The sequence below is a fragment of the Salmo salar genome, chromosome 28 (assembly GCF_965601325.2).
Source record: "Salmo salar chromosome 28, fSalSal1, whole genome shotgun sequence".
In the NCBI taxonomy this organism is placed as follows: domain Eukaryota; kingdom Metazoa; phylum Chordata; class Actinopteri; order Salmoniformes; family Salmonidae; genus Salmo; species Salmo salar.
The window spans coordinates 9874332-9887105 of NC_138318.1; the positions used below are offsets into that span (position 1 = coordinate 9874332).

At 43.6% G+C, this 12774-nt stretch overlaps 1 protein-coding gene across 1 annotated transcript in view; it reads right to left on the reverse strand.

Annotated features, from left to right (window-relative positions):
- The window catches only part of pcdh15b (protocadherin-related 15b), a 204932-nt gene that overhangs the window by 61621 nt on the left and 130537 nt on the right, over nt 1-12774 (reverse strand). Inside the window, 1 exon segment of the mRNA XM_082970434.1 lies at nt 8536-8664. Within this exon segment, the coding sequence (XP_082826560.1) occupies nt 8536-8664 (129 nt within the window).

Here is a 12774-nt window from a genome sequence, read left to right on the forward strand (position 1 = left end):
TCCGACCATTCTGCCTAACCTGACCCTGAGCCTGCCTGCCGTCCTGTACCTGTCTGACTCTGACCTGATTACAAACCTCTGCCTGCCCTGACCCCGAGCCTGCCTGCCGTCCTGTACCTGCCTGACTCTGACCTGATTACAAACCTCTGCCTGTCTTGACCCCGAGCCTGCCTGCCGTCCTGTACCTGCCTGACTCTGACCTGATTACAAACCTCTGCCTGTCCTGACCCCGAGCCTGCCTGCCGTCCTGTACCTGCCTGACTCTGACCTGATTACAAACCTCTGCCTGCCCTGACCCCGAGCCTGCCTGCCGTCCTGTACCTGCCTGACTCTGACCTGATTACAAACCTCTGCCTGCCCTGACCCCGAGCCTGCCTGCCGTCCTGTACCTGCCTGACTCTGACCTGATGACTAACCTCTGCCTGCCCTGACCCCGAGCCTGCCTGCCGTCCTGTACCTGCCTGACTCTGACCTGATTAAAAACCTCTGCCTGTCTTGACCCCGAGCCTGCCTGCCGTCCTGTACCTGTCTGACTCTGACCTGATTACAAACCTCTGCCTGCCCTGACCCCGAGCCTGCCTGCCGTCCTGTACCTGCCTGACTCTGACCTGATGACTAACCTCTCCCTGCCCTGACCCCGAGCCTGCCTGCCGTCCTGTACCTGCCTGACTCTGACCTGATGACTAACCTCTCCCTGCCCTCGACCTGCCCTTTGCCTGCCCCGTGTTTCTAATGAATAATCTGAGAACTGTACTATCCGCCTCCCATGTGTGCATCTGGGTCATATCATTATTTGTGATAAAAAGGGAGAGTGGACACAAAATGTTTCTTTTCAGAGACATTGTTGGAGTGGTACAGAACCTTTATTTTCCACCAGAGAATGAAATACATCGAGGAAATGTAAATTAATCAATCTTGGTGGAAATACTGAGACGGGATCGGTTTGTAATTTTCATAAAAATGGAGATTGCCTTCACTCAAAGCATATTGCAATGCAAAAAAAAAAAAATTATACGGAAATGCTGCTCCTGACGTTGTTGTGTACAGAACACAACATCCGGTAGGAGATCAGTAAGATACCATGAGAATAATAAAGAACATGTTGACTCGACTGAAGTCTGAAGACCCAATCGTCGAGCCAAAATAATGAAGATAACTCTCCATTCAGTGACGGCATGAGTTCAATACATTTCTATCAGCTGCTAAAGCAACCAGGACCTGGTAATGAAAGTATTCATCTTCTCAGCAATCAATGAAAGGTTGACTTTGGGCAAAAATGCAAAATAACGGCTTTTACCTGTATAACTTATCAATGCACCATCATACCAGTTCATTTAAAGCATGTTAGAAAAATTGATAATGGATAAATAAGATATTTGGCTACAGAAGTGCCATTTCTTACCGATCTCTACAGCTTCCATCCAAAAACAAATCCTGCGAAATGACGTCAACACTACAAGTGGCTAGCTTAGCTAATGAACCAGAATGACACGTCGATGACGCACCAAATGCACACCACAATTCTGTTCGTAAATTGAGAAAGAGGAGGAGTTGGACCATTTTTCGTGCCCAAAGTCGACCTTTAAAAGTTAATGATTTGATCACCCTGCTGCAGGATAACGTTTCTGCAATGCAGGAAATAAAAATTTAGTGCATTTCAAATTTCAGACTTGATTTTTCCTTACGGAACATTTCCATTACTTACAGTTGAAGTCGGAAGTTTACATACACTTAGGTTGGAGTCATTAAAACTTGTTTTTCAACCACTCCACAAATGTCTTGTTAACTGTTAACCTCTTTTCTACCCTTCCTGTCTGAATGATGTGCCCAAAGTAAACTGCCTGTAGCTCAGGCCCTGAAGCCAGGATATGCAAATGAGTCGTACCATTGGAAAGAAAACACTTTGCATAAATGTTAGAATAATGTAGGAAAATATAACAATAGATATGGTAGGAAAACAACCAGAAATGTATTTTTTGGAGAGACCATCCTCTTAGAAATTCAAGAGAAAGGTCATATTGAAAATTAGCTCCCTGGATGCAATTCCTATGGCTTCCACAGGGTGTCAGCAGTCTATGTTCAAGGTTTCAGGCTTGTAACTTAAAAAACTTATAAGAAATATCAGTTTTAGCAGAAGGACACAGTCTTGTAAATTTGTGTTTGCGGCGCTATGAAGACATTACACACCTGCTAAAATCGGTTTCCTATTGAACATACTTCTTTCCATAAGAAATATTATAGTTTGATTACATTTTAGGGTATCTAAAGAGTAAATAGAAATGTATTTTGACTTGTTGAAACAAAGTTTAGGGGTAGATTTTCGGATTCCTTTCTCTCGTTGTTGAACGAGTGGATCACTCAAATCGATGGTGCCAAATAAACTGACTTTTTGGGATATAAAGAAGGATTTTATCTTACAAAACGACACTACATGTTATAGCGGGGACCCTTTGGATGACAAATCAGAGGAAGATTTTCAAAAAGTATGTGAATATTTAATCGTTATTTGTGAATGTATGAAACGTGCCGGTGGAAAAATATTTCCTCAAACAATCGCATGGCATGTTTTCACAGTAATAGCTACTTTAAATCGGACAGTGCAGTAAGAATTGAAGCTTTCAGAAGATATAAGACACTTATATGAACATAAATGTTTACAATCCATATTATTTGTAATTATTTATTTGAATTGCGCGCCCTCCAGTTCCCACTAACGGGACCCTAGCCCTAAGTTAACAAACTATAGTTTTGGCAAGTCTGTTAGGACATCTACTTTGTGCATGACACAGGTAGGTTTTACAACAATTGTTTACAGACAGATTATTTAACTTATAATTCACTGTATCACAATTCCAGTGGGTCAGAAGTTTACATACTTAGTTGACTGTGCCTTTAACCTCTTACATCTAGACGTTCCGCTAGCGGAACACCTGCTCCAATATCCAATGATAGGCGTGGCGCGAATTACAAATTCCTCAAAAATACAAAAACTTCAATTTTTCAAACATATGACTATTTCACAGCATTTTAAAGACAAGACTCTCCTTTATCTAACCACACTGTCCGATTTCAAAAAGGCTTTACAGCGAAAGCAAAACATTTGGCCTGCCATATGAGTTCTGTTATTCTCACAGACACCATTCAAACAGTTTTAGAAACTTTAGGGTGTTTTCTATCCATGTGTAATAAGTATATGCATATTCTAGTTACTGGGTAGGAGTGGTAACCAGATTAAATCGGGTACGTTTTTTTATCCAGCCGTGAAAATACTGCCCCCTAGCCATAACAGGTTAAACAGCTAGGACAATTCCAGAAAATTATGTCATGGCTTTAGAAGCTTCTGATAGGCTAATTGACATAATTTGAGTCAATTGGAGGTGTACCAGTGGATGTATTTCAAGGCCTACCTTCAAACTCAGTGCCTCTTTGCTTGACATCATGGGAAAATCAAAAGAAATCAGCCAAGACCTTCCCTGTGGCTCAGTTGGTAGAGCATGGTGTTTGCAATGCCAGCATGGTGTGTGCAATGCCAGGGTTGTGGGTTCGATTCCCACGGGGGGCCAATACAAAAAAAAAATACAAAAATGTATGCACTCACTACTGTAAGTTGCTCTGGATAAGAGCGTCTGCTAAATGACTAAAATGTAAAAAAAATAAAAATAATTGTAGACCTCCACAAGTCTGGTTCACCTGGGGCAATTTTCAAACGCCTGAAGGTACCACGTTCATCTGTACAAACAATAGTACGCAAGTATAAACGCCATGGGACCACGCAGCCATCATACAGCTCAGGAAGGAGATGCGTTCTGTGTCCTAGAGATGAATGTACTTTGGTGCGAAAAGTGCAAATCAATCCCAGAACAGCAGCAAAGGACCTTGTGAAGATGCTGGAGGAAACAGGTACAAAGTATCTATATCCACAGTAAAACGAGTCCTATATCGACATAACCTGAAAGGCCCCTACACAAGGAAGAAGCCACTGCTCCAAAACCGCAATAAAAAAGCTAGACTACAGTTTGCAACTGCACATTGGGACAAAGATTGTACTTTTTGGAGAAATGTCCTCTGGTCTGATGAAACAGAAATAGAACTGTTTGCCATAATGACCATCGTTATGTTTGGAGGAAAAAGGGGGAGGCTTGCAAGCCGAAGAACACCATCCCAACCGTGAAGCACGAGGGTGGCAGCATCATGTTGTGGGGGTGCTTTGCTGCAGGAGGGACTGGTGCACTTCACAAAATTAGATGGCATCATGAGGGAGGAAAAGTATGTGGATATATTGAAGCAACATCTCAAGACATCAGTCAGGAAGTTAAAGCTTGGTCGCAAATGGGTCTTCCAAATGAACAATGACCCCAAGCATACTTCCAAAGTTGTGGCAAAATGGCGTAAGGACAGCAAAGTCAAGGTATTGGAGTGGCCATCACAAAGCCCTGACCTCAATCCTATAGAAAATTTGTGGGCAGAACTGAAAAAGCGTGTGCGTGCAAGGAGGCCTACAAACCTGACTCAGTTACACCAGCTCTGTCTGGAGGAATGGGCCAAAATTCACCCAACGTATTGTGGGAAGCTTGTGGAAAGCTACCCAAAATGTTTGACCCAAGTTAAACAATTTAAAGGCAATGCTACGAAATACTAATTGAGTGTATGTAAACTTCTGACCAACTGAGAATGTGATGAAAAAAATAAAAGCTGAAATAAATCTCTACTATTATTCTGACATTTCACATTCTTAAAATAAAGTGGTGATCCTAACTGACCTAAGACAAGGAATTGTTACTACGACTAAATGTCAGGAATTGTGAAACTGAGTTTAAATGTATTTGGCTAAGGTGTATGTAAACTTCTGACTTGAACTGTATAATCCACATAATAATTAACATTTCCTGTTCCTGCAGGATTCTTTTCCAGCTGCAGCAAACTGGCTCAAATTAAGATTCTACATCGGTAAAACCTGTATCTATGCCCTCCAATGAACTATCAAACAGGCAAAGCGTCAATACAGGACTAAGATTGAATCGTACTACACCGGCTCCAACGTTCATCGGATGTGGCAGGGCTTGCAAATTACAGACTACAAAGGGAAGCACAGCCGAGAGCTGCCCAGTGACACGAGCCTACCAGACGAGCTAAATTACTTTTATGCTCGAGGCAAGTAACACTGAAACATGCATGAGAGCATCAGCTGTACCGGACGACTGTGTGATCACGCTCTCCGCAGCCGATGTGAGTAAGACCTTTAAACAGGTCAACATTCACAAGGCCGCAGGGCCAGACAGATTACCAGGATGTGTACTCCGAGCATGCGCTGACCAACTGGCAAGTGTCTTCACTGACATTTTCAAACTCTCCCTGTCTGAGTCTGTAATACCAACATGTTTCAAGCAGACCACCATAGTCCCTGCGCCCAGGATTACTAAGGTAACCTGCCTAAATGTCTACCGACCCGTAGCACTCACATCTGTAGTGCCCTCAATGCTCATCACTAAGCTAAGGACCCTGGGACTAAACACCTCCCTCTGCAACTGGATCCTGGACTTCCTGACGGGCCGCCCCCAGATGGTAAGGGTAAATAACAACACATCCGCCACGCTGATCCTCAACACTGAAGCCCCTCAGGGGTGCGTGCTCAGTCCCTCCTGTACTCCCTGTTCCCTCATGACTGCACGGCCGGGCACGACTCCAACACCATCATTAAGTTTTCCGATGACACAACAGTGGTAGGCCTGATCACCGTCAACGACGAGACAGCCTATAGGGAGGTCAGAGACCTGTCCATGTGGTGCCAGGACATCTACCTCTCTCTCAACATGATCGAGACAAAAGGAGATGATTGTGGACTACAGGAAAAGGACGACCGAGCACGCCCCGATTCTCATAGACAGGGCTGTAGTGCAGCAGGTTGAGAGCTTCAAGTTCCTTGGTGTCCACATCACCAACAAACTAACATGGTCCAAACACACCAAGACAGTTGTGAAGAGGGCACAACAAAACCTATTCCCCTTCAGGAGACTGAAAGTATTTGGCATGGGTCCTCAGATCCTCAAAAGGTTCTACAGCTGCACCATCGAGAGCATCCTGACTGGTTGCATCACTGCCTGGTAGGGCAAATGCTCGGCCTCCGACCACAAGGCACAACAGAGGGTAGTGTGTACGGCCCAGTACATAACTGGGGCCAAGCTTCCTGCCATCCAGGACCTCTAGACCAGGTGGTGTCGGAGGCCCTAAAAATTGTCAAAGACTCCAGCCACCCTAGTCATAGACTGTTCTCTCTGCTACCGCATGGCAAGCGGTACCAGAGCACCAAGTCTAGGTCCAAGAGGCTTCTAAACAGCTTCTACCCCCCCAAGCCATAAGACTTCTGAACATTTAATCAAATGGCTACCCAGACTATTTGCATTGTCCCCCCTATTTTACGCTGCTGCTATTCTCTGTTTATTATCTATGCATAGTCACTTTAACTCTACCTACATGTACATTTTACCTCAATTACCTCGACTAACCAGTGCCCCCGCACATTGACTCTGTACCGGTACTCACTGTATGTATCCTCGCTATTGTTATTTTACTGCTGCTCTTTAATTATTTGTTACTTTTATTTCTTTCCTTTTTTTTGTTGTAGGTATTTTTTTTAAACTGCATTGTTGGTTAAGGGCTTGTAAGTCTGCATGTCACTGTAAGGTCTACACCTGTTGTAATCGGCGCGTGTGACAAATACAATTGGATTTGATTTGCAGAGACTCCGAGCTATGTCTCACACCGTTCATCACACCAGAACTACAATATGGGCATAGCTTCATTATCTAGTGAGGAAGAGAGGGCATGCTGAGCCAGAGAGTACAATGATTTCTGCTTCACTTGTCTGTGAAGCTCTCGCTCGTTAAGTGAAATCAGTAACGTGTCTTGATGGCTTGATACACAGAGCAAAACGCCTCTCAGGAGCAGACACTGAATGTGCCAAGTCAACTCATTTGTCTTGCAGACAGTGCCTTGGATCACATGGATCAACATTATTAATATTATTATTACAACTGTGTTGACAGGACATGGACATATATCAGAAATGTTGCATAAATAACACCATAACACACATGGCGGTAACCCACCATCTCTACTAACATCCATTTCAGACAGGAAATGCCACGTATTCATTTAACCATTTATTAGTCTTGGCTCCTTCGTGGTGGCTCACTGCCAGAGCATACATAATAATTACAAGCAGAGTCCAAACAGGTGGCGCCTGGGGTGGGAAAACAGAAAACAGACTCGCATGTCGAGTAGCGCATGTTACAACAATAGCGTGTCACCGAGAACGCCAGCGCATAGCGTGCGCGTGGCAGCCATCAGAGAATGTGTGAGCAGAAACCTGGTCAACTAAATAGACTGCCACATCGAGGTAGAGTGATGAATCTAACTGGTGCAATATCAGCCGACGCAAACACTCAGATTTCCTGTATGAACCTGCTGTGCTCGATGTGTTCCCAGATAGAGGAAGAAACTGTACTCAGATGTTTTAGCGTTTAGTGTTCCATCAAGGCTTACTCATTTCGATGCACATATTGATGCAAATCCAACTTGGCTGATCATATTCTGAGACAGTATGGGCGACGTGCTGATTCACACACACACACACACACACACACACACACACACACACACACACACACACACACACACACACACACCAGAGTGCGTGCATCGATCATCAATTATTCCCAGCAGTCAATGCGGCTCCAGCTACTTTCCCTCCAACTCTTCACCCAGGTAAAACATTCATCGTATGATTCACAACACAGCCGTGCGCAGTGCTGCGCCACACAACACCACACAGACTCCCTCCAAAGTTGTCTGCCTGCATTATCCTCCGCTTACTCCACTAACAATCCCCAGCCCTATTAAACTACACCACTAATTACAACTCCTCGCAGCTTAACAGAGCCCAACAAAGCTACTCATTATAGAATGTCCCTGAAGGTGACAAATGATTTAAATTACATTTATTAAATTGGAAAATGATTAACAGCGGAGCGGGCAGGGAGCTCGTGGGGGGCCATCAGCCGCCTGGGCCCTCTCTGCTCTGGGCCTCCTGGCAGCTGGGCACACATGCTGGGGGGATCAACAGGCCGAGCATAGAGTGGGGCCATTGGCACTCGGCCATAACCTCCCTGTGGGCCTCTGATTACAATTAGCCAAATGGGACAGGGAGAGTCAGCGAGAGAGAGCCACCAGAGCCACAAAGGAACAGTAGGGTGTACTGCTGCAGGTCAGGTACAGATAAGTTAAATCGCATGGGACAGACTATTTCAATGTCAAAGGCCCCGTGGACAGTATGCCTGCTTATACAAGCTGCAATTTACATGTTGATAGATTCAGTGCAACAGAAACATTACTCTACAGGGCAAGCCAGCAACAGTACACTGACTTACTCATCAGACAGATCTTAACATGAGTGCATTATACAAGGGGCTATGTATGAGCCAGCAATGTGGACCATACAGTAAATATACAGCGTGGCATACATAAAGGCAGGCTTACCTTTACTTGGCCCACAAAAGAGTTGGCCTCCTCCTCTGTAACTGTTAAGTTTCGGGGCATGAGTGGATCGAAGACGGGGTCATTATCGTTGACATCAGTGACCACAATATTCACAGTAGCCGTGGAGGTCTGGAAGCACAGAATAAAAACAACACAAATATTGATCTCTGTTTTGAGCAAAGCCTCTGGCAGGACAAATCAACGGGAGTTCTTTCTCTAAAACAGTAGCTTAAAAGCACAGCAGACTTCTCTGTATGTCATGCCTGACCCAATCAGAATGTGAGTGAATAAATTCTGTGTCATTCTTAAACTCTCTAATCAAATAATACATTTGGTTTCATTATTCAGGCCCAGGATGGGTTTTCATCAACAAATCCACTTGTTTCCTGATTAACTGCTACAGCTCTTGCAATAATGCTGATATATTTGCATTCGCCATCATGTGAGGAATGACAAATCTCCTCAGCTTTAGGTGAATTAGCATTTTTGTGTTTGATATGACAACGAGATGCTCCCAAAGCAAACACATTTAGTTTTAGGTTCTTTTAGACGGTGCATCTTGTCAAAATTATCACTTGATTAACAAAGACTACTGAGCCGTATAGATATAGCACATTAAATCTCTTCAGAAACCAGGATGTCATGACACAGGGACTAATCTTGAGCTGGCTACGAGAGCATCCTGTGACCATAGCGACTTGCAGTCTATTATAGAAAATAAAACATGGAGTTCAAGGCTTTTAGAAAACTGAATTAATCAAATGAATACCCTTTTGACTTCTAGCCACACGTTTCCCCCGATAGAAGAACAGGTAACAAGTGCAGGTAATCACATTTTAATTTGTGTCATTTAGCAGACGCTCTTATCCAGAGCGACTTACAGTTAGCGCATCCATCTTATTAAGATAGCTAGGTGAGACAACCACATACTGTATCACAGTCATAGGAAGTACATTTTTCCTCAATAAAGTAGCTAATCTGCAAAGTCTGTGCTAGTAAGAAAAGACAAGTGCGAGTGTTCGTGCAAAGAAGGCAAGTTAATTAATCAAGGTAGTCTATCACACTACTTAAAGTGGAACCGACACATATTTAGTACCATCAAATCTTATTCAAATATGCTCATAAACAGTACAACCTTGGGAAGAATAAGACTGTTCTTCATAGTGTGAGAAGCGAGCACATACAATGTGATAATTGTCATGTTTTCATACATTCATAGAATGTTTGGAAATGACGTAGAGTCAGGAATCGGTGAACTTTCTATAGTAATATTAATGGGAAAGCAGGGCCATTAATGCGCTTCGGGCCATTCATCGAAATGCAGTAAATAAAACAACGAATACAAACTTGTCAGTCCATAATCTACACAAAACGGTGTGCCATAACCAATCACAACTAGATTAGGCAAATAAGCCATGCCAACAGCACTTTGATGTTGCACTCCACTGGACAGGCAGCGGAACAGCGCAACATCTCTCCTTGAGTTGCCTATCCAGAACAACAACAACGTTAGCCTGAACCATACAAGTTCAAATCTAGCACAGAGGACAGTAAACCCTGTCAAACTTCTCAGACGGGGAATAGTAGCCTGCTCGGCCTCCTGCAGTGCCCCCCAGCCCAATAACAACATGGCATCCTTCCAGCTGCTAGCCAGCTAGCTACAAGGCTCTGTCATTTGAGGTTCTAGCTAGTTAAATGACTTAGCTATCAAGTCATATAGCTAGCTTGCTAAATAAGTAGACCATACATAATAGATAAGGTATAGCCTTAACCACATCGCTACTGCATCGCTAGATCGATTGTGTTGAGACTCCCAATCACTGCCCTTTTCGTCCGTTTTTGTCCAAAGTATTGGTTGAGTGAAACTGAAACGGTTCATCCCCTGAATGGCCGGGGTAACAAATCAAATGTACCAGCTGTGATTTACAACCCGATAGCAATATTTATTAGACTACCTAGCGATTCACGGTGAATTTTATTAATCGTGCGGCAGGTAGCCTAGCGGTTAGAGAGGGTCGAGCCAGCAACCGGAGGGTTGCTGGTTCGAATCCTGCGTCCAGACAGAAAAATAATCTGGTAACAACAGCTCCCCAGGAGCACAGTGGCAGCCCCCCGCACCTTTCCAAAATCTGTATGTGTCTTTTGGAGCGGAAGTCACATTTTGGTTGGACCTTGTGTGCAATTGAACAATAAAGCGATCTTAAACCTCTTATGAAATTGGTTTTAAAGCACAAACTGCAAATGTGATATTTTAGACCAATATACTGATTATCTGTTTGTTTCATTTCTGCAATGTAGTTAAACGGTGTCAGATCCACTTTAAACCTGCTGGCTATAGAGGTGTGGTATTTAAAAGCCAATATTTCAGCGTGGAAAGTTAATCTGTACATAACCCATCACTGTGACTTCTCTTCAATTTAAAGTGATCCTGAACCATTACCAGACCGTGGGAGGAAGGAAGCGTGATCACTGCCGGTCATCTAACATCTCAGCCCTTTAAAGGTTTCATCTGTGGTCTGTGACACTACAGACTGACTGGGTGTGTTCTTACTGACTCACTGTTTCACAAATATGATGGATTCTCCAATTAGCTCGTTTTTAGGCTGGCGGTATCAGAGCAGAACATTTAATAAGGCTCTGGGCCATCATGTTGATGCTGATTAATGAGGTCTGTGATGGATCACAAAGACTGAAGCCCCCAATCGCCTCCTTTATGAAGAAACTGCGACCATCAAAAAAAAAAAAACACAATATCCAAACAGGACAATTCCTCATTGAATGACCAGATAATACAGTAACTGTCAGAGCCAGACAGATGGTTGCATCATTTAGAGGTTCTCTGTCTTTTGTCTAACAGCCCAACAATTCAACACAAAAAAACAACCAATTACAGCACAGAATAAATTAGCAACCTGTGGGTCGTTAGGCAGATATTGCTATAGCTAATTCCTTAGTGGTGGCTCTTGTATTCACACCGGCAACCCAAATCAGGCCGTACATTAGAGCACTAGCCTACGGGGAGGACTAAACCGCCATTAGCCCAGAACATATGGCTTCCCCTTCATCAGAGGAAGACTGGAGGAGAGAACAGTGTGCAGGTGTGCCCTCACAGCAGGTAGTCCCTTCACTTTGCATCATCCCTTCCTAATGTCTAACTTCCTCATTGTCTTCTCCGCATTTAGCTTTGAAAGTACATCAAAGACATTCCTTCCCACAACACACCCAGAGGAATGCAAAAGTGATTAATAATCCTAAAATGAGGATGTGTGTTATTCTCTGCTGTTTTTTAATGTCAGAAAGAGCATTTGAGAAAGGCTGGGATTATTCATGAGGCGTAACTTCATGATGCAAAACATCTATGCGCTACTTGAAACATTTACTTGGAGCGAGGAGGGGTAGTAATGAGTGAACTGGACAAATACATAGGAAATTCAGGACTATTGCTTTGACATGAAAACAATGGTGCACAGCATGTGCACTTCGAAAAAGGTAAACACTCATGCTTTGTTTAGGACCAAAACGGCATTGTCTCTTCAAAGTGGTAATCAGCAGTAGAAACAATAACAAGGCATACCCACCGCCCCCGTTTAGTAAAAATGCTGAGGGATGGGGTTGGAGAATGTGACCACTCTGAAATTCATAGACCGAGAAAAGGATACAAGGATTGACCATCCGTGATATGAAAATTATAGCTTTAACCATGTTTTAACGCTATATAGTGTTTGTTTACATTTACTTTGTTTAAAAACATTGGAGCAAAAAAGGTTTTGCTGAGGAACGACAGTTGAACTAAGCTCACGAGGCATTTATAAGTAAAATTCTTCAAGAATCAATGGGTACATATAATTCATTATGTTCAAAAATGGATGTAACAACTGATGATTGCCCCTTTAAGACCAAACAGTACAACCAGTATTTATCATCTATAACAGAGTATTATCTGACACCTCTGATATGACTGTATAATAGATACTGTCTGTCTCCCTCTCATGTGGTCCTCATCAGATAATATTGGCTGGCCCCGGGCCCTCCAGGACCCTCTGGCACACCTGCAGGTGCCTAGAGAAACACACGCCCCATCCAGTAGGAAACATCACCAAGAAGGGAGGTCAAGCAGTTCTGGAGCGTCAGTGACAGTGGTGCGTACGTGCGTCTCCTAGGCCAGAGAGCCCTTCCTAGTCCCTACAGGACTGTTTATTAGCTTGGCTAATGACCAGCTGATTTGGAAAGGTCAATGAA